This window comes from Colias eurytheme, chromosome 25 (genome assembly GCF_061535395.1).
Source record: "Colias eurytheme isolate Ceu_HAF_F1 chromosome 25, ilColEury1 Martin Lab GWU primary, whole genome shotgun sequence".
NCBI classification, from domain to species: Eukaryota; Metazoa; Arthropoda; class Insecta; order Lepidoptera; family Pieridae; genus Colias; species Colias eurytheme.
This window is the reverse complement of record NC_143004.1, coordinates 2,060,715-2,088,552: the sequence shown is the minus strand read 5'-3', so window position 1 is coordinate 2,088,552 and position 27,838 is coordinate 2,060,715. Positions and strand designations below refer to the sequence as shown.

General features: G+C 33.9%; 2 protein-coding genes across 2 annotated transcripts; one reads left to right on the top strand and one right to left on the bottom strand.

The window, feature by feature from the left end:
- Positions 1-947: 947 nt before the first annotated feature.
- Positions 948-9,007, top strand: LOC149897462 (PSME3-interacting protein). Its single transcript, XM_090116418.1, has 7 exons — positions 948-1,201; positions 1,716-1,814; positions 2,403-2,523; positions 3,831-3,939; positions 5,905-5,999; positions 6,919-7,039; positions 8,824-9,007. Exons 1-7 carry the CDS (start codon positions 1,105-1,107, stop codon positions 8,905-8,907), a joined length of 726 nt encoding a protein of 241 aa, XP_089972544.1. The 5' UTR covers positions 948-1,104; the 3' UTR covers positions 8,908-9,007.
- Positions 9,008-10,198: 1,191 nt separating this feature from the next.
- On the bottom strand, positions 10,199-25,300 carry LOC149897461 (uncharacterized). Its single transcript, XM_090116329.1, has 15 exons — positions 25,068-25,300; positions 24,501-24,632; positions 23,122-23,721; positions 22,277-22,399; positions 21,878-22,005; positions 20,509-20,583; positions 18,809-18,938; positions 18,003-18,121; positions 16,926-16,974; positions 16,651-16,673; positions 16,278-16,392; positions 13,031-13,153; positions 12,348-12,458; positions 11,328-11,443; positions 10,199-11,174 (listed from the first exon to the last, which is right to left on the bottom strand). The coding sequence occupies exons 1-15, from the start codon at positions 25,173-25,175 to the stop codon at positions 11,075-11,077; spliced, it is 2,052 nt and encodes a 683-aa protein (XP_089972455.1). The 5' UTR covers positions 25,176-25,300; the 3' UTR covers positions 10,199-11,074.
- Positions 25,301-27,838: the final 2,538 nt, after the last annotated feature.

Here is a 27,838-nt window from a genome sequence, read left to right as displayed (position 1 = left end):
ATTTTTTTGATAACATATTGTTAGTTTTTACTTACCATAACATCTTCGCGCCAATATTAGTGAGGCCTTAGTGAGATCAGATGTATAATTTATTTAGTTATTTACCTTGCTATTCGTACGAATGAGTGAGTATCACCTAAGTATGCAGTAACAGGCTGTTTTCCAATTACAGAGCATAATGCGACTCAGTGGCGCACAATGCCGAATTATGCTGATGCTTAAATAATTGGTTGAAAAATATTTGTAACTAGCGGTCCGCCCCGGCTTCGCCCGTGGTACATGTTTACGTTTTCTCTACATAAAAACCATCCTCGTCCTTCAAGGAATATAATAAAAAAAGAATTATCGAAATCGATTCAGCCGTTCTCGAGTTATGCGCTTACCAACACATTTTGCGATTCATTTTTATATATAAGATTTGGATTTTGATTATTTCATTAACATTTTTTTCAATGTTTACACAATTTGAATTAACTTTGATTATTTCGAAAAAACTACAATGAAACGTAAGCTTTAAAATTTTTTCCAACAATTAATAATTAATAACGATAAATCGATTGCACGCATCAATTCACGCGCATTACTTTTATGAGTGCTCGATTGTGCGAAGCGTTGCTGTAGTTGGAACATTCAACGTGGCATTAGACAGTGCGCGCAAGAGCAACTTTGTCTCCGCAACTATTTTGTCTCCGCAACTATTTTGTCTCTCCCACCTATGGGCTAGTATGAAAGTGCGCGCACGTAGCGACGCAACTCCCCATACAAATTGATGGGAGAGACAAAATAGTTGCGGAGACAAAGTTGCTCGTGCGCGCTAGCTCTTATGCCGCATAATGCGCTCTAGTGCTGTAATTGCAAAACACGGACAGTTTTCAATTTTTGCCGGTATTTTTATAAAAAAAAATGATTTTGACATTGACATTGGAATTTCGATGTCATAGTTGCTGTCAGTGTCAACATAACGTATAGGATTATGATTTAATTCTTGAAATGAAATAAAATAAAAATTACTTCGAGATTTAAAACTTAAATTTAAGCTAAAAGGTGTTTATTTATAATTGTGTTGAAGTGTTTACTATCTCTAAGCGACTAAAGTATAATAAAATGAGTTCCGGATTTATATCTGAATCGGAAATTTTGGAAGCCAGACGACGGCGTCAAGAGGAATGGGAAAAAGTCCGTACCGAAGATCAGCCTCAAGGTATCAGTGTTTTTCAATCAAATAAGGTTACGTTTCATATCGTATCATTACGATTTGCATTAATATAACAATATTAAACATAAACGACGAATTCATTGCTTGAATTATCGCCGAAGTGTACTTCGATAGATTTGTTTTGTTTAGAAATATTGATGTAGGTATCTCAGCATTGATATTTTTAAATTTTTTAAAAAGAAAATTAGTCTAGCCTCTTTATTTGATAACAAAGTTAGTAAAACAAATCCATAATCGATATGTATTACAATTTTCGATAATCTGAATTTGGGACTTGGTGAAAATTTATCTGTCATCAATTTTGTATTTTTTTTTTATAAATTCATGTTCCCTTGAAACAAAAATTCATGTATATTGTAGATGTACGTAATTCGACGTCTTTTAATGTACAGTTTTACAATATTTAATTCCAAAATATTTTTAGACCATTTTACTTACGACGTAGATTTCAGTATACAAACACACAATTTTCGTAATGACACTTGAATTTTTATTACAGAGGCCCCAGAGGAGCCGTACGATACGAGGCCACTGTATCAGCGTTTGGAAGAACAACGCATGAAGAAAGAGGCTGAATATGAAGAGGCACATAAGCTAAGTGCGTATTTATTTTATTCTTGTTGTCTATTAGGTTTTAATCATTGTTGATAGTGATTATATAATTTAGCATTAATAACAAAAAGCTGCCAATTTATATTATGTAACTTTTTACTTTTATTTAGAAAATACTAAATATTTTCATTCACTTTTTGATAAAAATGTGAATGGCGCTTACGATTTTTAGTTTCGAGCACGTTGATTTCATACTTAACACGGACCCCCTCACCCCTCACCTAAGGCGCGAATAGCTGAATTTTCGCTGACCCCTAACCCCTCTTAATTACACATGTTTTTTATTTAAGTTTCTAGGAAACATAGAATTAAAAAGGATGGAAATATTTTTACCCTAAAGATTGAACCTAGTATTTCACAGTTCAATGTTTATGCATTTATTTATTTATTAACCATTTCACTAAGGATAAAATGTTTATTTATTTATTTATTTATAACACTTTACTATGCTAGTTATACAAATGACTTAAAACTAAAACTTATAGCTAAACTAGCACAAAGGGCGGCCTTATCACTAAAGTGTGATCTTAAGAATGTTTTGGTTGTATTTTATATATGTTTTATTAATTTCCAGAGAACATGATCAGAGGTCTCGATGATGATGAAGTCGGTTTCCTCGACCTGGTAGAAAGGACAAAGGCGGAGGTAGCCCAGCAGATCAGCATTGAGGAGCATAAGGAAATGCAGGAGTTCAGGTAATTGGCATTTTGTTTAATTTTGTAAGAAAAAAAACCGGCCAAGTGCGAGTCGGACTCGCGCACCGAGGGTTCCGTACAAACCTGCAAGGTTTACAAAGTACAATTTATGGTTTTCGTAATTTTTCCTTTATCTATGCTATAAGACGTTGCTTTGTACCAAATTTCAAGATTCTAAGTTCACGGGAAGCACCCTGTAGGTTTTGATTCCCTTGCAAGTGTCGAAAATTTGCGGCATAAACGGCTGTATCTTTTGATTGCGTTGGCTTAGAAGTTTGATTTTTTCACAGCTTCAAGGGACAGTAATTGATATAAATTTCAGCTTCATACCTCCACGCGTTCATGAGAAAAAGGGTCTTGACAGACGGACGGACGGACGGACGGACAGACGGACAACAAAGTGATCCTATAAGGGTTCCGTTTTTTCCTTTTGAGGTACGGAACCCTAAAAAGACGTGTGGCACTCGGGGACTGCCGCGGTAAAGCTATTGCATTGCCTTCAAGCCACACCTCCGCGCCCGTCGGAGTGGGGAGCGTGAGGCCAAGGCCCGCGATAGAAGCTATGCAATATTAATAAGAATCAATGTTTAATTTTCTGCCTTCTTCGATGTCAGGTGAAGAGTTTTATCATGCAGACTATGAAAGTATACAATAAAGAATCTTGCACAATTTCATGACTTTTTTTTATATTAATATTTAAATTTTCAGTGATTCATTATTTTTTAAGACAAAATATGCTCAGTAAGATGTATTTTTATTATTAACTAGCTGTCCGCGACGGCTTTGCCCGTCGTACATGTTTATGTTTTCTCTTCTTATGAACCAGCCTTGTACTTCAAGGAATATTATAAAAAAAGTATTAACGAAATTGGTTCAGCCGTTCTCGAGTCATGCGCTTAGTGCTTACCAACACTATGCGATTTTTTTTATTATAGACTAGCTTCCGCCCGCGACTCCGTCCGCGCGGAAAAATTAAGATTTTTTTTTCTACGTATTTTTCCGGGATAAAAAGTATCCTATTTTATGCCCAGGATAATAAGGTATAATTATACCAAGTTTCATCGAAATCGAACCATTAGTTTTCACGTGATGCCTTCACATACAGACAGACAGACAAAAATTTTTTTTATCACATATTTGGGTTTGTTATCGATCCAGTAACACCCCCTACTATTTATTTTTTCAATATTTTCAATGTACAGAATTGACCCTTCTACAGATTTAGTATATTATGTATAGATTACATATTACATGTCTTCTATGAAGAAGTAATTAATCTTTAATTAATAAAATAATATTATTTACAGAGAACGAGTGTCGAATTTGGCTGAAAGTGAAGAAATAACTCGGCTGAGAGCCCAGCTGGCGCCCACGAGGTCCACACAGACAAACACACAAAAGAATAAACTTCAAGGGGTGAGAATAGGCTATTTGACAGTATAAAAAATAAATTACTTTTTTGTGTAATCCATATATATATAAGGTTTTTGAAGCGATTTAAATTAATAAATGATATAAATAATAACTTATTTATTTATAAATCGTCGAGAAAAAACATCATATTTTTTTAAATTACCACGTGACCGAAAACATCCATGATTGGCTGCATCTGCCATGACGTCACAGCGGCGTAAATAACAAGTGATCCCAACGTTTACTCACGTTGTTGCTGAATTTCGCTTTTGGTTTTGTTTCTTGTATAACTTATTTCTTGTGATTCAAGGTGTCTGTAATCAGTTTTGTTCTTTATGTGTTATTTTTGTTTGTCATGGAACCAAATTTAGAAAAAGCAGACAGTAGAAATCTACCTAATGTGGACGCTATAATGGTTGGCATGTTCTTTAAAAACAACCCAGATTTTTTCGCTCCTGAATTGAGAAATGTGAAAACAGCTACGTAAGTTAATATTTCAGTCGTCATTCATTACCTTTTTAGTTAAATTTACCTACTTACAAACATGAATCACAATAGCACAATAATTATGAAGTATACATTTTTTAGGTTATGCCCTTTGTTTTTCATTTCAGCCCTCCAGTTTATAGGATTGACGTGTTTGTATTGATTATTTTCAATATCAATACAAACACGTCATCATCAATTTATATATGTAATATATCATTATCTAACCTCAAGCAGGTAAGTAATGAGACGATTTATACTATGTATTGCAAATAAAATAAACTGCCTACTAGGTATTCAACACCATACTTACATCGAAGTGGTCATCACAAAAAAATATAACTGTTTTAATTGATATATCTAATATCACTTGGATTTCTGCGAGCTAACTGCAACCACTTTCTACGCATTTTTATATCTTTTGGAGCACATATAAATAGTTTGTCAGGGGTTTTAATAGTTGTATTTCTTCATCCAGGAATTACACACTATCTATAAGAACTCATTTTCTGGTTTTTAAACAGATTATCTTAATTATACTATAATTAAAACAATAAGTACTAGGAGCAAGTTGATGTTTACGCCGCTGTGACGTCACCATGGTCGTGAGACGCCATATTCTTCAAAATTGTGTTTTGGCGGCATATTTGAATATCATGTTTTTATTTTCCATTTTCTCAATTAATAACTACAAAAAAATAAGAAACATGTGTTTTGTGTGCTCTATAAATGTATCTTAATAATTTGAGACAGTTTTCAAAACCTTGTCAAATAGCCTATTAGAAATTAATAGTGATGATAATATTGCACAATTCATTAAAAATCCAAATAAAAATTGGTTGTCTGTAAAGTCGGTTTACTGTCGATAGTTGTACGTGACAACGTCCGATTGCGCTTCTTTGTCGCTCGTTCCGCGCTCTCGCTTGCACTTCAAGTCACATGGAACGCCTCAGAGCGAGGTAACGCCGCATGACTCATGTTTTTTCGTGCGTGCAGCCGGCTCTATCGAATTATAAGACGTTGTCACGTCAAAAAGTTTGGAAATAATAAATCTCCATATAGTTAACTAGCGGTCCGCCCCGGCTTCGCCCGTGGTACATATTTCGCAATAAAAGGTAGCCTATGTTCTTTCTGATCTATCTTTAGACCCTTCTAAAGATTATCTGTGCCAAATTTCATCAAAATCGGTCCAGTAGTTTATGAGCCTATTCATTACAAACAAACAAACAAACAAAGTTTTGCTCTTTATAATATTAGTGTAGATAAGCTATTTTTTTAATGTTATAAAATACTATAATATAAAATTTCATATTTTCTTTGTTTGTTCATTTGTTGTTACTATTGAAATCTGAAACAACTGTAGTAGGTGAAAAATATCGACTGATCGTAATTTGATATAGTAACAAAAATAGTTTTTGTGTACTAACTACTAGTCATAACATAATCATCTTTTTTTAAAACTACATTTTTAATTTTTAACAGGTAGTGGTAAGAAAGCGGAAGGCCAGTGAAATGGAAGGAGAACAGAAACAGGAAAAAGGACCCACACCGCCTAAAAATGGACTTGTCAGTGAGAGGTATAATATTTTAATTATAGTTATATTTTATCACTTACTAGCTGCGCTTCGCGGTTTCACCCGCGTTGCTCAGCTCCTGTTGGTCTCAGCAAGATGATATATATATATATATTCCTCGATAAATGGGCTATCTAACACTGGAAGTATTTTCCAAATCGGACCAGTAGTTCCCGAGATTAGCGCGTACTCTTCAGCTTTATAATGTTAGTATAGATTTAGACAGTTTCCCATGATTGCTTTGCATCCAAGTGTAAATGGATGCAAAGCAAATGTATTTTATTCTAAACTCGCGGTCCGCCGTGGCTTCGCCCGTGGTACATGTTAACATTTTCTCTCCATAAGAACTATCCTCGTACTTCAAGGAATAATATAAAAAAAAAAAATTCACCAATTCGTTTCAGCCGTACTTGAGTTATTCGCTTACCAATACATTTTTCGATTCGTTTTTATATTATAGACTAGCTGCGCTTCGCGGTTTCGCCTGCATGGCTAGGATCCTGTTGATTCCTCGATAAATGGGCTTTCTAACACCGAAAGAATTTTTCAAATTGGGCCAGTAGTTAGCGCGTTCAAACAAACAAACAAACTTTTTAGCTTTATAGTATTAGTAAAAATTCACTAAACACCTCAAGACATAGAAAATATCATTTAAATCAGTCGAACCTTGTCGAACATTCAGTGACAAACATACATACACACCAAAGAAATAAATATATAAGATAAAAAAAGACGTGTGTCACTCGGGGACTGCCGCGGTAAAGCTATTGCATGCTATGCCTTCAAGCCACACCTCCGCGCCCGTCCCCGTGGGGAGCGTGAGGTTTTTTCGTTACGGAATTTCTAGATTCGGTCCCCGCGCTCAAGGCCCGCGATAGAAGCTATGCAATAGCTTAATAATTGTATTTGGTTTGACTTTCAGTGCACCAAAAATAGAAGACGTGGAAACACTGGGTGCTATGCGATGTGTCGGAGTGTTGCCCGGGCTCGGACACTACTCTGATAGCACTACAGACAGCGATGATTCTTCTGATAATGATGAGGTATTTGTTCTATATTTTACCAGATTTCTGCGGATCGCTGTGTCTAAAACCTAATAAATTATATGCTACCTTCCTCTTGAATCTCATTAAAAAAACACTATCTTATTAAAAAAAACGACATCAAAATACGTTGCATACCTAGTTTTAAAGATTTAAGCATATACAGGGGTATAGGCTTAAAGGGGTAAAGGTCAGAGAAAGCGACTTTGTTTTATACTATGTAATCACTACATAGTATACAACAAAGTCGCTTTTTCTGTCCCTATGTATGCTTAAGGGTGACAAATCAACATCGAGCTATGCTGCGCTGTACTGCGCTGTGTTGTGTTTGGTCAACTCGCTCGTCTAATATTTTAATGAGGATACAAACAAACCATGCTGTGCTGCGCTGTGTGAGGCTATGCTCTGTTTAAAAACGCAGCAGTCTCGAGCGAGGCGCGCTACCCACCGTGCTGAGCCGCGCTGTGCCGAACTGTGCTATGTTTTTATGGAGCTCTGCCATGTGCGCTGTGTCGAGCTATGCTAGGTGCCCCTCCATCGCCGCATTAAATTCATTAAAATTCTCCGTATTTTTCACGTATGGTTTGAGGTAACAAGCTACCGTGACTGGACCCTTTTAACGACAAAATGACACATAAAATATCCATATCCGCTTCTTCTTCACTTTCATCTTCATCGGATTCAACTATGTCGTAATGTTTTCGTTTTTTTTTAAAATAGGGTCATATTTGACGAGATAAACGACTACACGAGCTGCTGATTACTTTACTGAGCTAGATTGTTAAAAAACGTAGCTTAAGAAACACAGCACAGTACAGCGCAGCATAGCTCGATGTTGATTTGTCACCCTAAATCTTTAAAACTACGCAACGGATTTTGATGCGGTTTTTTGTAATAGATAGAGTGATTCAAGAGGAAGGTTTTAGTATATAATTTATTAGGTTTTAGACGAAAAACGAAAGGAATAAAAGTATTAAAACATAGTGTTATATAGGCGGTTTATCGCTTATAAGCCTGAATTTGATATTTTGGTTTTATGGCATTCAAATGTTGTATAAATATTTTTAAAGGATAAAAAAATTGATAACGTGGCGGGATTCGAACCCGCCTTCAATCTGAGAGGCCTTCAAATATATCCTGTTATTGAAAATTTAGTACAAAAAATTACTTGTAAAATATGTAATGTGGCTTCAATTGCGTGCTACCGGTTAAAAATAATCTATGTCTAAATACAACTTTACAAACAGTTCCATAGAACACAGGACTTCAAACCGCAACAAGACGTAAAAATTACTATTTTGTTATATAATATTATGTACAGTGTATACAATACACATCCATCGCCTATATCGTATCTATATCGGTATCGCCTAGTACCCACAACACAAGCCTTAATTGAGCTTACTGTGGGACTAGGTCGATTTGTGTAATAATGTCCTATAATATTTATTTATTTATATGCATTTAGTAAAAATCGATTGTTTCAAAATTATAAACAGATACTCCCAATTTGATTATTGGTATAGATTGAATTCGTATTTATAAATATACTAATTGTGCCCCGCGGTTTCACCCGCATTGCTCCGCTCTTGTTGGTCTTAGCGTGATGATATATAGCCTATAGCCTTCCTCGATAAATGGACTATCTAACACCGAAAGAATTTTTGAAATCGGACCAGTAATTCTTTAGATTAGCGCGTTCAAACAAACAAACAAACTCTTCAGCTTTATAATAATATTAGTACCTATAGATAATATTTTATTTCTTTATATTTCGATTTCAGAACGACAAATGCTGCGGCAAAAGAGATTTGCTTGGACGGAAACCGGAGTCGAGCGACAAGAGAAAGGAAGATTCTAAGAGTTAAACATTATTAGTATTAAGTTTATTAGAATTATCTATGTATTTGTAATATATTTTGATTCCCGCAATAAATATAATATGAAATACACATGTTTTAGTTTTAAGATGATTTATTTTCACGACTTCGTTTTGAACCCCCATTTTTATGTACCATATATAATAATATATAGCCTATGCCCTATAACATAAAGACATGTTAACATTATTAAATGGGTCCTAGTAGTTCCTGAGATGAGCTCGTTCAAATAAACATACTCGTCATCTTTATATTCGTAAATAGATAGATAATGATCCTAAAATTATTAAAGGAGCCTGATTGTAGATGATGATTATAGAAATAAGTAGGCCAGTCGCTTGTAGATAGAAAAATGGTGGCTTGATTGCAGATTTGGAAGTTAGAAAAATAACAAAAATTCTTACACCGTATGTGCGCTCAGTCTATGACGTATTTTTACGGATAATTAAAAACGGACAGATTACAATAATAATTAATCATAGACAAAACCATATACTCCAATATACCAGGTTTTACAAACCACAAATCACCAACCTATATTTTTTTTAATCAAATTATTGGATGTGGCGTCGCTAACACTGCGTTCTCGAATACGTTGGTAAGAGAGAAAATCCCAGTATCTAAATTCTAACCCATCTTCTTCGTGCAAAATGAAGCATGATATTCGAATTCACTTGTAGTTGTGACAGGGTATCATAATATTTATTTAAAAGAAATCTCGATTAGAGATCAATCACGGTTGTGAACATTAACAAGGGCCAAGGCTTCGATGGCGAAGGTAGACTGTTATAATCCTTTCTCGCTCTGTCTTAAATAATTATTCTGCCTAATAAATTATAAAACTAAGACTTCTTGAATCACTATATGTATTATATTTAAAAAAAACACGCATCAAAATCCGTTGCGTAGTTATCAAGATGGGTGCTTAACACACATGACGGAGAAAGCGTTTTTGTGAGGATGGATGTATGTATATGTGTAGGTGTGTATGATTGTTACTCTTTGTTTGTTACTCAATGAAATTTAGATATGTAGGCAACTGTAGACCCAAAATAAGACAGGCTACTTTTTATTCCGTAAATCCCACAGGAACGGGAACTATGCGGAATTTTCTTTGAAAACGCGGGCGGAAATTTAGTACCTACTTGCTTTATAAACGATTTTGTTTTTGAATGAAATTCTCCGTTCATCATTTATGTATATAATGTTTAAGGAAATAATTTATCGTTTGGGTAAGAAATAAAACAACTTTATTTGAGAATGTATTTACTTACTACAATATAAAAATCACATGCCACGCATAATTCTACAAGAATAAATACTAATTGTTACACTTTATAGTTCAAAAACTATTATTTTTCAACACAAACCACCATTTATTCAAATTATGATCTATTGTTACTTGTAAATTTCACGAAAATCAGTCCAGCCTTCTAGTTGAAAGAACATGATAAACATCATATAAAACTGTTAAATGAACACTTTGTAATGTTTTACAATTTAATAAGACATATTAATATTAACTAAATAAAAAATAATATATACTATAACTAGATGCATACAAATAATAAAATATTAGTTTAAAATTATAGATAATCACATAAAAATACGTGAAATTTTTTTTGCATTGTTCATTTTTCTACAAAAAATCCGTACTTTCCTTCTTAAGTCTAGATGGCGCTTTCCTTATTTCTATTTTAAACATAAAATTCCTTACTCTTAAAAAATATTTACAAATTCTTAAGCGCGTCACACACGGTGAAGATACTATAATATTTTATCTTAAGATACTGTCATATTCTATATTACAGTATCTTAAGATAAAATATAGTATCTTCACCGTGTGTGACGCGCTTTATTCCAGAATTACCTAAAAGCTAAAACTTTCTAATTCATGTTCTTATTAATTATGAAACTATATAGTCTTATTTCAAATTTATATTTAGTATCATCACGCTAGCTGTATCCCGCGGTTTCACCCGCATTGCTCCGCTCCTGTTGGTCTTAGCGTGATGATATATAGCCTATAGCCTTCCTCCATAAATGTGCTATCTAACACTGAAATAATTTTTCCCTTGTTCCTGAGATAAGCGCGTTCAAACAAACAAACACTTCAGCTTTATTATATTCCTATAGATTTGTACTCTAGCCAATTTTACCATAATGAATTCAGTACTTCTATTCCCGGCTTCTTAATTTTTTCTGGAGTATCTTCGAATGTAATTTCCAACTCTTCCTTTTTCTTTCTCCTATTTCTGAAAGAGTATTTTTTTATTAAAAAAATCCAACAAAACAAAAAGATACATTATTTATTAGTAAATAAACAAAATTGAACTTTTTTTTTTGCAAAAATAAAACTGAATGTAAGTAACTATTTAAAATTTTATACATATGAAAAACGGCTGTACCTTTTCGGATGCGGTTGTTTGAGATGAACAGTATTATGATGGAGCTTCAAACTGTTGCTTTGCGTGAACCGTTTCCCACATTGCGTGCATGGGAATGGCTTTTCTCCTGTGTGCGTCTAAAAAAACATAAAAAAAATCATCAAAAAGAACATATTGTTCATTATAAAACTGAAAATATAAAAAAAACCTGCGTTATTCGTTAAAAATTCTATAAGTCTGTAAGTTCTCTAGTAGTGAAAGAATGTTGGAAATTGATCCAGTAGTTTTTGTGTAAAAACATTACAACTATAAAAAACGTAATAAAATAATTTATAAGTGATCTGTAGTAAGTAGATAGACTATATTATATCTTAGTTAGTAGTATTTATTTAGTAGTTCAATCTAGTTTTAGTTAGTTCTTAGGACTTAGTAATTAAGTGATGTCCCGTGTCCCCTAGTGGGGTAAGGGGCAGATGCATTATGCATACATCTGTTTCATTGATCGATTTTCTTTAGGGACAAGTAGGTGATCAGCCTTCTGTGTCCTGCCAGACCGAGACATATTTTTTTCCTTCGTCTCCACCGGGACTCGAACCCAGAACCCCTTGGTGTTACGCTCACGCGTCAACCACTGTACCAAGGAAGCAATCACTAGTTAGTGGTTATTACTAAATAGTTGTAGTTATTAAGTAAATAAATAAATAAATATTTCAGGACAATTTTCACACACGGCACGATCTGATCCCATACTAAGCTTTCGCTTGTGTTATGGAAACCAAATGGCTGATAAACATGCATATATAATTTTAAATAAATACTTATATAGATAATAATTAACACCCAGACACAGAGCAAACATCTATGTTCATCACACAAATATTTGCCCTGGGTGGGAATCGAACCCACGACCTCTGGCTTCGAAGGCAGGGCCACTACCAACCAAGCCAACCGGTCAGTCAGAAGGCAGAAGTCTAATTGAATAAATAAATGTTTATATTATGTCGTTAATTTCTATAAGTTTAAATAAATAAATAATCATACCAAAAGGTGTCGTTTATAAGAAACGCTAGCGGCGAACTGCCGGCCGCAAATGTTACAAGTGTGCAATATTTGCTTCGTGTGGCTGTTGTGATGGGCCTTTATACTTCCCGGCTGTGAAATCGATAAAAAATATAATTAAAAAATATCATATTTTTCCAAAAATATGTCTAGAAATAAAAAAAAATAATCGTCTTTTTTCCTAAAAAGCTAAAAAAAGATCGTCTTTTATTCCAAAAAAAGCTTCAAATCCTTCCTCCATATAGAGGGTAACTTGGATTAACATGTGGGATAGTTTTTATGCCGTACATTCCACGGGAACGGGAACAAATGCGGGTCAAATAATAAATTCAACTGGCCACATAATATTGTTGGTATTACAACTTATTATATTAGAAACTAATTAAACTAACAATTAACATTCTAGCAAATAAAAATAATTTAAATTTGAGAAAAAAAATTACAAAAAAATTGGTTGTCTGTAAAGTCGATTTACTGACGATAGTTGAACGTGACAACGTCTTAAGGCCGATTGTGCTTCTTTGTCGCTCGTTCCGCGCTCTCGCTTGCACTTCAAGCCTTACATGGAACGCCTCAGAGCGAGGTAACGCCGCATGAGTCATGTTTTTTCGTACGTGCAGCCGGCTCTATCGAATTATAAGACGTTGTCACGTCAAAAGACTTACCGCCAAAGAAGCGCCACAAATCTCACAAATGTGTCTTTCACTCGGCGGGAAGAAAGAAGTACGCGGGTGTTCTTTGTAATGATGCTTCATACACTCATTTTGCGTTTTGAAAAATTTGCCGCACTGCGAAAAAATAATAATAATTAGTTAGAAACACATTTATAAAGCACTAGCTGTGCCCCGCGGTTTTACCCGCAGTGCCCCGCTCCTGTTGGTCTTATAGCCTATAGCTTTCCTCGATAAATATTTTGACTAGCAACCTAGTCGATATATATTCTCCTCACTATAAATATACGTAAAATTTTGGTTTCATCAAAAAAACAGTACAGGTAAATTAGCTTGGAGAAATTTTTGCATATGTAGTGGTGTGTATATTACTCAGATCTTAGAGCGCGTTTCCACTATATCGTTCTGGCCTATACAAAAATGTTTCGATATCCTAACATTACTATTTAATTTTATACTTATTCCTAGCAACACTTTTGTTTTCAATAAAAACAAGTTTTTATTTGAAAGAAAATGGTTTTGACTTTATAAAAAAAAATATATCATTCAATTTTACGTCCTTGAGCAAACGACAAGGCGACTACCGTGAAACAATAAAATATCGTGTCCATAATAATTTGTTTCATAATTAATATTTGACCATAATAATTACGAAACAAAACAAATAAATAAATCGTCACTTGATAGTGGAAAGTGGAAACACGCACAAAACCAGAATAAACCAGTTTACGCTGTCCGCAGGTGCCACGTGCAGTCGTTTGGTAACGTTAGAACATAAAGCACATTTCATTCAAAAATTATAATTATTATGTACGTAGTTTAATTGATAAATTTTGTATTTGTTGATTGTTGTTATTATTTGTTATTATTGTTATAATATTTGTTGAAGTGAATTACATGTCCCGCAGCCGGAGGCCCCAAATGAAAACTCAGATGTACTTAAAAACTACATTTAATAGCTAAAATGAGACTTTTACACCCATGTCTGCACGATGCAGACCGGAGTTAAAGAATGAATTTATACAGTTTAATAATTATAAAGACGTAAGCTTGGATGCTAACTAAGGGAAATCGCATCCACATTCTATTCCCGTGCGAACGGCGTATTCAGCAGTTTTGTATGAAGGCAGGGCCATAACTAGTGTTTAATTTGTGTGTAAGTGTTGTAACTTTATATTGTTAATTCAATATGGCTCCAGTGTTAAAACATGGTCGAGGCAAGCCTTTGACTTCTCAAACTAAAGAATTAAACTTTAAATGTCGTTTCTTTTTCAGGTTAGTAAATTTTTCATTTTAGTAACATTGTTAATGTAAAAGTTATATGTATGTTAAATGTGCAAATATTAAAATAAAGTCTCATCTTTTTCAGAGGAGAAACACATATAGTTTAATTTAAAATCCCTTATATATACAGGGTTACTTGTAAAACACCGGCAACCTCGCAGGACAAGATAGCTAACATCATAAGTAACAACATTTGTTCTACGACTTTTGATAATTCGTTAGATTTTATTTTCATACAAAAATAAATATTCATTTAATTTTCCGTCTGAATATTATAAACTCTACGCCTCCCAAAAATTACGTAAACAAAAAGCGAACGAGAGGGGGAAGGGGGCGTCGCGTCGTCCATCCGATAATTAATAGAACATAGACTTACAAATGTAAGGAGAGTACAATAAAAGTTTAAAAAATCATTTAAAAATAATTTATTGCGTTATGCCAAAAGTCGTAGAACAAATGTTGTTACTTATGATGTTAGCTATCTTGTCCTGCGAGGTTGCTGGTGTTTTACAAGTAACCCTGTATAAAATAAAAACTAAAAATAAAATGTTGTTTTATTTTATTTGCTGACCATACACTACTACAAACGCAAAAATTTCTCCAAGCTAATTTACCTGTATTAAGGAATATATGGACGATAAAAACCCATGGAGGGTTGTCGCGTAAAAACTACAGGACAGTTCTTTGGCATATTACTATAATATATGATGTTACATATGTAATTTATAAAATTAAATTGTCAAACTGACATGATTCAAAAGAGCAACTATGGAGTTTCTTGCCGGTTCTTCTCCGTAGACTGCTTTCCGAATCTGTGGTAAATGTTAAAAATATGTACCTAATGACGTTTCAAAAGTGCTTCTAGAAGAAGTCTAATTGAATAAATAAATGTTTGAGTTTGAGTTTGAAACTATGGACGCAATAATCCTGCGGTGGGATCTAGGACTATATGGCTTCAAACTTCAAACTTACTTTGACTTTCCTACGATTTTATTATAATATTTTTAGAAATTACACGGGATCTAGGTTAAATATTAGTTTGTCGTTATATTTACTGATCATTGAACCTACAAAAAAGCAACTTTTCACAAAAAATCGATATTTTCACAAAATACCGATTTTTCACGAAAAATCGAAAGACACTTTTCTACCCTCGCTACTTTCCAATATATTTACTGACTATTGAACCTACAAAAAAGCGATTTTTCACAAAAAATCTATATTTTCACAAAATACCGATTTTTCACGAAAAATCGAAAAAGACACTATACTACCTTCTAGCTACTTTTCCATATATTTACTGACCATTGAACCTACAAAAAAGCAACTTTTCACAAAAAATCGATATTTTCACAAAATAACGATTTTTCACGAAAAATCGAAAAAGACACTATTCTACTTTCTAGCTTCTTTCCCATATATTTTATGTATTAAGAATGTACTGCGATTCTACTGCCTAATTGATGTAGACAGTTGATAACAAATCACAGCTAGTCAACGACTATTAACAAAGTGAGGGTAGTTGGGTCAAACGTCGTATAAACATCGTCTGTGCCTCTAGGCACGATTGCGCCACGATTCAAAGGAAGGCGGCATTTTATAGTATTCGACAGCTAAGCATGTTCGGACAGGAAATAGTGACAACTATATTGACAACTAGCTTTCCGCCGGCGGCTCCGCCCGCGGTTTCAAAGAAAAACTCGCATAGTTCCCGTTCCCGTGGAATTTCCGGGATAAAACCTATCCTATATTACTCGTGGATAATGTAGCTTTCGAATGGTGAAAGAATTTTTAAAATCGGTCCAGTAGTTTATGAGCCTATTCATTACAATCAAACAAACAAACAAAGTTTTGCTCTTTATAATATTATTAGTGTAGATTACTATTCATCTACAAAAATATTAAATTAAAAGTTACGTCTAACAATATGTATAGATTAAAAACTATATTTCTTCACCTGGTGACAAGTCGTTGGTTTCCTTGGTATCCTCTTCCGCCCGATTCCCATCCACTTTCGATTCGCTTCACCTGTGTTCGGTTTTCGAATTGGTTTTCGAACAGCACCTGTGTCACTGAAATTGCTACTATGTTAATAAAATAATAATAATAATAAAATATCTTTGTATTTTTGACGTGACAACGTCTTATAATTCGATAGAGCCGGCTGCACGCACGAAAAAACATGACTCATGCGGCGTTACCTCGCTCTGAGGCGTTCCATGTAAGGCTTGAAGTGCAAGCGAGAGCGCGGAACGAGCGACAAAGAAGCACAATCGGACGTTGTCACGTTCAACAATTTTTTTTTAATTCTTATCATGATAACCACTTACCTATTACTAATTGCACCTTTAACCTGGAATCAATTAAAATTTATTTTAAAATAAAGACATTATATGTATATATATATACTTACACAAAACAATTATACATATTATGTATGATAAAAATGAATCCCTAAATGTGTTGGTAAGCGCAAAACTCGAGAACGGCTGAACCGATTTAGTTTATTTATTTTTATTAAAATTACTGGTTTATTATATTCACAAAGTGCATGAATTTTGTCCATAATATGCTATCCATATAAAAATAAATGGAATTGCCTTACCTTTTCCAGTATTTGCTTTCTGATTACATTTTTCGGCTGGGAATCGTCGCTAAAACAAAATTTCACTATTTATAAATTCCATCAAAAAGCTTTGACACTGTAAAGGCCAATTCAAACTAGAGTGGTATTCGCTACCGCCGTGGGTAGCGGTGTCCCGATATAGGCCATCCACAAACAACGAACAGATAGGGACAGCACTATACGAAGAAAAGAGATGTACTTATTTCCTTCTCGCTTCACTGTATAGCGCCGTCCCTATGTGTTCGTTGTTTGTCACGTTGTTCGGCAGACGTGTGGATGGCCTAATAGGCACGCGATTAAATCTCTTACGTAGTATATTATAGAGGCTTTAATCGCGTACCCATTGGCTGTTCGCTAACGTACTTGGATCGGTACGCGATTCGAGTCTCTATAATATACTCCGTAAGAGTTATGTATGTACATATTTATTATAAATCATATATAGCTATGTATAATTTATTTTGTACTTCCTGCCCACCTCCTCCTTCATAATATTACCCCACACAGAAGGTTGCCTGGAAGAGGTCACTCTTAAGTGATAAGGCCTCCTTCTGTGCTGGACTAGTTTAGTAGTAAAGTTTTAATTTTAAGGATTTATTTGTATGCCAGCACAATAAAGTGTATAATGTATATAAATAAATAAATAAGAGATTTAATCGCGTGCCCATCGGGATACCGCTCTAGTTTGAATAGGCCTTAAGCTATAATAACCACGCTGGCCAAGTATGCGGTATATATCACAAGTCACAATAATTATTATATACACATAAGTAAAAAAAGAATGTCTATACTATCAAAATACTTTGTCTTTTTGTTTAATCGCGCTAATCTCAGGAACTACTGTACACTTTAAAAAAAAATCTTTCAACATTGGATATGTAATCCCTGACTACTATATACTACTGCTCCGCTCGGGTTGGTCGTAGCGTGGTGATATATAGCCTACAGCCTTCCTCGATAATTATGGGCTATCTAACACCGAAAAATTTTTTTCAAATCGGACCAATAGTTCCTGAGATTAGCGCGTTCAAACAAACATACTTAAGCTTTACTCACATTCCTTCATCGGCATGTAGCACAGAATGTATGAAATGTTCCTCATACGCCTTCCTAGTGTCGAAGTTTTTGTCGCAACGAATACAAAACGTGTTTTCATCCTCGTCATCAAAATTGTCCTGCAAAATGTAAATGTGTGGTGTTTTGAGTTTCTAATGTTAGGTAGTTTTTAATTTTTGTTTGGTTATTTATAGCTTCATTAAATATACTTTTAGATAATTTAGTATATTGCAATATTATCTGTATGTCTTTTTATTTATTAATTGTCTCGTATCACGGCAATATTTTTACCCATTTTTTGTAATAAATTGGAATAAATTGTTCTAAAAAATATTGGGGTTACCATAATTATGGAGCTCTGAAATTTATTAAGTCTTATAGAAAGGTGCTTGTTTTAAACGTTATATTTTATAGAAATTCCAAAGCGTATATGTATGTATGTTTCGTACGTTTACACCCAGTTATCCAATGGGATAACTGGGTGTAAACGTACGATACGATACGATAATCTGGTCAAGCAATGGCTTGACCAGATTTTTTGACGTGACAACGTCTTATAATTCGATAAAGCCGGCACGAAAAAACATGACTCATGCGGCGTTACCTCGCTCTGAGGCGTTCCATGTAAGGCTTGAAGTGCAAGCGAGAGCACGGAACGAGCGACAAAGAAGCACAATCGTTGTCACGTTTAACTATCGTCAGTAAACCGACTTTACAGACAACCAATTTTTTTTGTAGAGTGTGTAACATAAAAAGATTTGCGTGTTTGTGTGTGTTCGTGTGTTCGTGTGTCTGTATATACTTACAGTGTTGCTCCGATGCTTGGCACTGCGGTGCTGCTTCAGGCCGATCTCGCTGACGAACGACTCGCCGCACGACGTGCACACGTGGTCACTTCTGTGCGTTCGTAAATGCGTGTAGAATGTGGATGAGTGTCTGCAAGATGTTACTATTATTAATGTCCATATTCAATCTTAATATATATATATATATATAAATCTCGTGTCGCAATGTTTGTCCTCAATGGACTCCTAAACCACTTAACCGATTATAATAAAATTCGCACACCATGTGCAGTTCGATCCAACTTGAGAGATAGGATAGTTTAAATCTCAAATCGTTTTAGGGAAAGCGGGCGAAGCCACGGGCGGTAAGCTGGTATTATAAATGCGAAAGTAACTCTGTCTGTCTGCTACTCAATCACGCCTTAACTACTGAACCAATTTGCATGAAATTTGGTGTAGAGATATTTTGATACCTGAGAAAGGACATACGGTTATATCCCGGAAATCCCACGGGAACAGGAACTATGCGGGTTTTTCTTTCTACTGCGCGGGCGATGCCACGCGTGGAAAGCTAGTATATATATAAATGCGTAGTAATAATATAAATGCGACAATTTTTGTCCCTCTTTGATGTCGCAACACTGCGATTTTTCGTATAATTTAAGTGTCTGGATATAATTAAGAGGCTAAAGAGTGACATTAGCTGCTTTTTAACGGAGAAAAATCGAAAGAGATCCATTAGGATGCGCATTTATTTGTCTCCAAAATTAAAAAAAAAATTGAAAAAAAAAATTCCAATAGATGGCGCGAAATGAATCAGGCTTAATAAGTAAAAAGACGAAAGCTTATATCTTTGACAAGGTGCGGGTCTTATGAATGTGATTGCGAAGAGACAATTTGTGCGTACACTTGTCCATTCAAAGAGACAGGTTTAAGCAAGGTGCCTTGTCGCGTGATAATGATAAAATTATAAATAAATAATAATAGTAAATACTAACATTAATTTATTACTAGAATTCCGCCCACGGCTTCGCCCGCTTTGCCTTTAACCTAATAAATTATACACTAAAAACTTCCTCTTGAATCACTCTATCTATTAAAAAAAACCGCATCAAAATCCGTTGCGTAGTTTTAAAGATTTAAGCATACATAGGGTATCTTTGAATCTTGCCAAAGAAGTTTCACTTCTGACACGTGTACTCGGCACATACGCTATTTTTTTCTTATTAAATTATTTGCCTTCGAGGGTTACATAGTTATTCGCTCCGGTTGGACCCTGGTTGGTTTTTAAGTAAGTTTAAAAAAAAAACAACAGGTTATAAATTATATCATAAAATATATAAAGTACTAGCTTTCCACCCGCGGCATCGCCCGCGCAGTCAAATAAAAACCAGAATAGTTCCCGATCCCGTGGGATTTCCGGAATAAAACCTATCCTATGACCCGGGGTAATAAGTAGCCTGTGTCCTTTCACGGGTATCAAAATATCTTTATACCAAATTTCATGCAAATTGGTTCAGTATTTAAGGCGTGATTGAGTAACAGCCAGACATACAGAGTTACTTTCGCATTTATAATATTAGTATGGATAAATAAAGCATAAAGTAGAACTTGAATAAGAACAAATGTATAAAATTTCAGAGGAACACTTCAATCCTATAGTTATTTATACTATAGGCTATTTTATTTTAAACAAATAATAATATTATCATATAAATTACCTAAATTCCACATTACAATGTTTGCATTTCTTAACTTGTCCGCTGTGAGAGTCTTCATGGTGCAGTGCTGATTGCCTAAAAATAAAATAGATTAAATGAAATCAATTTATTATTTTACAACGAAATATCATTTTAATTCATAATTAGCTTTTACTAAATCAGGCACACTTCTCGAACTCTATATCTTCTCTTGTATCGGCTTTTCGGTAATATTTCAAAAGAAAAAAATTATCTGTTCTAAGTATAATATTTTACAGCATATTCTAAAGCAAAATGATGTCGATAAAAACATTTCAGGTAGTTTGAGAAGTGTGCCTGATTTAGTAAAAGCTCATTTTCACACTGTTTGTATGCATTTTCTGAGAACATTTACTATGGTAATGTTTATTTTTTTTTACACCATATGAAAGTAGAGATTTCAATGAATAAAAGGCTCCCCAAGTTTTTGAAAAAAGCTGATATTTTGACGGGTGACTTTTCGATTGAAAATTAGGTTGTTTTTTTAGTATTAATTCAAAATAAGGCGAAAAAATAAATATTTTCAATCAAATAAATTACAGTGTATTTGGGACATAATAAAGCAAGTTTCTACCAAATGTCATAGAAAAAAAATAAATTTTGAAGTAGTTAAAAATAAAAAACCAAAAACTTGGTTTTTTGAATTTTTCACCTAAATTTTGAGGTTATGTGAAAAAATTGTCAATACAAAAGTTGTAGATTTTTTTATTACCTACAACTTTGCCATTGAACTTTTTTCCGTAGGACTTGTAGTTTTGTCGGAAATCAAGAGAAACCATTTTTTTCTCTTAAAAGCTCCCCCCTCCCTTTTCCCGAACTCGGATTGACCGTAATTTATTTTTCCTTTAATTTTCATCATATTCCCCTCCTTTTCTAATGGGTTTCATCCGACTGCGATTTTTTTTTGTTTCAAAAATTATCTACTCTAGTCTATAAGCCACAGAATACATAATAGTAGCTAAATTCTACAGAACGGACACTCTCCGCCTCCCGCCAAAATTAAACACTAACCTCACCCCGCACGATCACGCTATAAATGGCCGGCATTTTTCCGTAAGGACGATATGCAACGAAGATTGACAACATTAATCAAATTGACTTAAAGTAATTTTATTATTTTGGATTTGTAATTATCGTTTTTCGTAGAAAATGGTTAGATATTGTGCTGTTTACGGATGTATTTCATCAGAAAAACGTGAATTTTTTTTTACGCTAGTCAAAAATGTGCCAACCATAAAGCGTTAACACACACATTTGCAGTCTCTACAGTGTGACTGTCAAAACGATAATTTTGTATGGAGTGTCCGGGGTGTGATTATGTATTCTGTGATATTATCATGTGTATACTCACTCAGTCATACAAACAACAGGACATCTGGCGCATTCATACTTGGTGTAGTGATCTTTCAGGTGATAACGCATGTAGCAAGGGATTCTGAATCGCGCTTTGCAAAAATTGCACACCAGCTTGCCTTTTGTCTATAAATTATATAGAAATATCAGTTTTGTTACTAGAATAATTATTAAGAAAAACCTGGTCAGAACTGGATAAAATTTATTTATTTTGATTTCAAATATACTAGAAAAAACAAACGGTCGAATTGAGAATATTTATTTCTTGTGTAGCATTGTAACATGTAGCAAATTACCAAATCCTACTAATATTATAAATGCGAAAATTTGTGAGGATGGAATTGTGAAAATCACAAAACTGAAAACCTCCTGTTTTGAAGTCGATGAAAACACATACCTCTCTATGTACATACTCCACGTGTCGTATATAATTGTCCTTTCTCGGGAAGCCTTTCAAGCAATCAGTGCATTTGTATGGCGCATTTATATATTTTCGATCTTCACCGCGCAATTTAAATTCCTGTAATAGAATTTAGATAAATAAATAAAGTGTAAACTGTGGAAACAAATTATTTCATATCACTTCAACATATAACATGTTATGCATACGCCAACTTATATACATATTTATAAAAATGTGTGCGTGTACTAGTGTACACACGTAAGAAGTGAAACTTCATTATGACCTTATTTTTTCAAAAAAAAATTACTATATGCAACTTTACAGAAATACGTCGAATCACGCGTGGTAGGGTTAAGAAAAAGATGGCGCGTAACGGAAAAATGTCACGCGTAACGAAAAAATGTTACACTAAATATTTTTCTAACCCCCATAAAGAAGTTTCACTTCAAAAAATGTATTTAGCCTTAGTACACATGTAACCACCCTTTTGTGATTCTTAAATAAAAAAAATTAAATGAATATAATATTATACACATCACAATTAAGGAGCCAATTAAAGGGACACTTAGAATATTGACTCTGCTGCATGTAGGTGAGTAGTATAACACATAATATATCAACTGACAAAAAAGATGTGTGGCACTCGAGGACTGCCGCGGTAAAGCTATTGCATGCTATGCCTTCAAGCCACACCTCCGCGCCCGTCGGAGTGGGGAGCGTGAGGTTTTTTCGTTACGGAATTTCTGGATTCGGTCCCCGCGCTCAAGGCCCGCGATAGAAGCTATGCAATAGCTTAAAAATAATAACAAAACACAGAAGAAAGGAAAATATATTGTTACCTTCATAGCTTCCTCTTCTGTCAAAGTAATAATCCTCCAATTATCACTTTCATATATGAAACTAATCTTTGTAGCGCCACACTTTTTGTTTACCATTTTCTTTTTTTTCTTTCTCACAAGTTTAATTTTTACTCTCTCTTTATTATCTTCTATATCTGAATCTATATCATCTGTTTCCATTCGCTGAGAAATATTCAATTTATTATCTGTGGTATTCTTACAGCCTTTGATATTTTTGGTATCTGTTTTCATTTGCTCAATTTCAATATGTGTGATATTTTTACAATCTGTGGATTTTTTATTATCTGCAAAATTTTTATTATCTGTTTTAATTTTCTCAAAATAATCCGATTCTTCATCTGTGAGATATACATCATCATTGTCTGTGAAATTTTCATAATCTGTGAAGATTTCAACTTTGTTAACTGGTATAATATTATCGATGTCTAAATCTTGAGTGTCTGTAGTAACTTCACGTTTAGGGACTATAATTTTTATGTCCTCTATGTTATTTATGGTTCCCCATCTATCATGACTATATCCCAAATCTGATAATTTAAAATGTGCTCTGTCCAATACGTCTACTGCTTCATAAGTTATCTGAAATGAGAAATAAACTGTATAAATATACAAAGAAATTTTAAATTTTAATTCAAATTCAAATTTCAAATTCAAATTCAAATTTCATTTATTTAATCTAGACAAATACTATAAAGCTGCAGAATTTATTTGTTTGTTTGTATGCGCTAATCTCAAGAACTATTGGTCTGAAATGAAAAATTATTTCGGTGTTGGATAGCCTATTTATTGAGGAAAGCTATAGGCTATTTATCATAACGCTCAGATCGACAAGAACGGAGCCACGGGGGTGAAACCGCGGAGCGCAGCTAGTAGTGACATAAAATTTGTGTCCACTTTTTACCATAGTATTACAAGTAATAATTATTACAGATTGAAAAAACTAAAAAACATGCAAACAAAGTCATGAAATTATTGTATTGTCAATCCTTGATAAATGTACAAAGTTTGAATTAAATCTGTCTGTTTAACATGGGTCAAATTGAGTCTAAAAGAATTGGTTACATACAAATATACAGGTGAAGCTCATAAAGAGTGTGTAAAAATGTGTAGATAGTTTTTTAGCGCTCGTGGAGGGCTTTTCCAAAATGTGGCTATTAATAGATTTATATATCTTATATATAAAATTCTCGTGTCACAATGTTAGTCTGCATACTCCTCCGAAACGGGTGGACCGATACTCATGAAATTTTCTGTGCATATCGGGTAAGTCTGAGAATCGGCCAACATCTATTTTTCATATGTACGACGGGCGAAGCCGGGGCGGACCGCTAGTATTCTTTGTTAGTTTGTAAACTTACACTGCCTCTACATAAAATATCCTCGAGAACCTTTTTCCCGTTGAAGCATTTCTCCTTGAATTTGTGAAATTTTTGCAGTAATGATGCACATTCATAGCAGAAGCACCTTGGTAGCGCATCCTCTTTATCCAACTAAAATGTTAATTATAATTAAACTAACTGTGTTATGTGGTATCACCCATAAACTAATCAGGGAGTAAATGCAAGTATTTCTATAGCTTATGTGTAAGATATATAACTGCTTAGTATTATCAAAGTCCCTTCAGTGATTTTCCCGTGAAAGAGAAAAACATACATAAAATTTTCATGTTTATAATATAGCTTGTTTAGCATATTTGCTGCCTTGTAACATGAGTATTAATTTTGACAGTTTCATTATCTTATATTGCGTTGGTGGTTTTGTATTTATCCTATTGTATATTATGTTTGTTCCTACCATTTAGTCTCGGAATAATACATCGAATATACCTAAGTATATTATATTCAATTTTGGGTGGAAAGTTGCAGTTTAAGTTAAAAAAACTATTGAATATTATTTTTGAATGTAATAAATACAACAATACTTACTTTTAAATCCATTACTTCCTCGTAATGTGATTTTAACAGGTATTGATCATAGTTGTACATTTTCATATCAGTTCTAAGGCATATCCGACAAATATTAAGACTAGCCATTCTTAGAAATCAGAATGTATTTTATTATATTGGATAGATCATGAATGTTTCGCTATTTCTATTTGAATTATTACTTTATGCCGAAAATTCATGTAAATAAAGCTTTGAGCGAAGAAATAGTTATGTTCACGCAATGTCACATTTTGACATGAACAATCCATAGATAATATGTCCGAGTAATATAGTATTATGTATTCACCATTCCATTTCACGTTAGTTTATAATGTCATTATGTTATAAAAGTACAAACTAAGTTCGTTTATTTGAAATTGAATTTAAAAAATATACCATATTATTATGTTTAAAATTGTTTACTATTAAATTACGTTAATAGTTAATAAAAAAATGATGAGTTGAAATTATTCGAACCTGAGAACTCTTTTAATTTTTTTAATAATAAACTTGAATCAAGATATTAGAAAATGACTTTGATGGAAGTTGTAGTGGAGTAGCCACTTAATGTTCTGTGGGAGTAGCAATGATATCCGTTTTTTAGTGGTTTTTTATATACATATGTCCTTAATAAATAATATATGAGAATATTATATGCTTTTTAGTTTAATGCTCTGAGCTTAGGCTATAACTAATTTTAAAATTACTATTTATTAAAAATTTCAACATTCATATTTCGCATTTTTAGCATCACGGTACGATTTTTACAACAGTACCTACTGATAGTCTGATAATATTATTCAAATTTAAGGCCGCGTTTCCAATTTCCACCTGCAAGAAAACTTCCGCAAGAAATGTCCGACAGTCTGTCCGACAGCAGCTTGCAAGTCTAATTCCGCGTTTCCACCTGCAAAGTGCAAGTAGACTTGCAAGCTGCTGTCAGACAGACTGTTGGACATTTCTAGCGCAAGTTTTCTTGCAGATGGACAGGCGGCCTTATGCTTAGTACATCCAAATGAAGGCCGTATCAAACAGTACTATGCACGCATATTAATTTTATTTCATGCATATTTCATTATAATTAATAATAGCCATGATCAATACAAATAATACTTCAGTAGGTTATATTAGAATATTTCAATAGGTTAAATATTATTATGAGCTGATATAAAAGCGCTGACGTGTATAAAATTATGAAATTTGAACCGCAAAGCGAATGAAAAACTCCAATTAATTTTCTTTCGCTATTTTTACTTGATTAACCTTGTTCCTAGTAAAAGAACAAGTCATGCTTGATCGGCATCAAGTTGATGATTAATGGATGCACAATACATTTATGGCGCCTTATTCTGATGATTGTTAGGAATATTACATTTGAAATTATTTTAGTGGCCTTCATTAAACTAAAACTCTTACAACCAATTGATTTATGTTATAATATTATAATTTAAAATTGGTGATACCATACCCTGTGTAAATAAAAAAAATTGGTTGTCTGTAAAGTCGGTTTACTGACGATAGTAGATCGTGACAACGTCCGATTGTGCTTCTTTGTCGCTCGTTCCGCGCTCTCGCTTGCACTTCAAGCCTCACATGGAACGCCTCAGAGCGAGGTAACGCCGCATGAGTCATGTTTTTTCGTGCGTGCAGCCTGCTCTATCGGATTATAAGACGTTGTCACGTCAAAAATATGAGTCAATACCCTAAGACAATACCTATAACAGTACCTAATATCACTAGCGCAGTATTATAATATTTCCTTATATTGTAATACTGTATCACTGATTTACAGCTGTTATTTATATTAAAATATCAATCTCCTGTTAAAAGATATAAAATACGTAGCCACTAGGTTATTTTCACACGATAGAAAGTATCAAGATTTCCAGAGCAAAGTATTTCTAACATTCTATGGAATTATTCACAGGCATCAGAATAACACCGCATATAGCAATATCCTGTAAATCACTTCTGAAAGGGCGGAAGCTTTCACAAGTTCTTTGATCGGACGATATTTGATGCCCGTAAGTGTAGGTGAGGGGGATTTATCGGGTTTTGTTTAATAACTCGCGTTTAGGGGCCCGCAGTGACCTTTGCTGAACCTATTTGGTATATGGCTCGGATATAAAGTTATGTTAGTTATGATAGTTTTATGTGCTAGCTTTTGCCCGCTATTCCGATCGCATATAGGTATACTTTTATTTTAAGTGACACCGTAAAAGGTCAGTTGCAGGTATCTTACATCTTGTATTATCTTATCTTTTTGTGCAATGGGTACACGTTGCAAACACACACTTAGAGTTTACCGTACCAAGCATAAGTGTCAGAAGTGAAACTTCTTCTTTCATTTTCAACGCGGCTAAAGAAGTTTCACTTCAAAAATCTACTTACACAATATTGTTTTGATTTTGCTGTGTGTCTATGAAAATATTTTCATATTTTCAAGAACCACATAATGTACAAACTTATTTATACGGTTTATTTGTACGATTCTGAATATTTATAGGAAACGTAAACATCTAATTTCTTAACGTACCTAACTTAATTACAATACCCAAGACCGTCGTTTCAATTGATCGATTCTGTATCGCAAAAGCATAATTGGTTCCCAATACGATTAGGTTAAGAATCCCCTTTATGTTCGACCCTTTGGTCAGTCACGTAACACTAAGTTGACAAACTGCCAAAAAGCCTGGGGCCCGGAGCTTGCAGGGCCTAAGAATTATTTGTAACCATTTTTAAGATCAATAATTCAGTCACTATTTTGACGT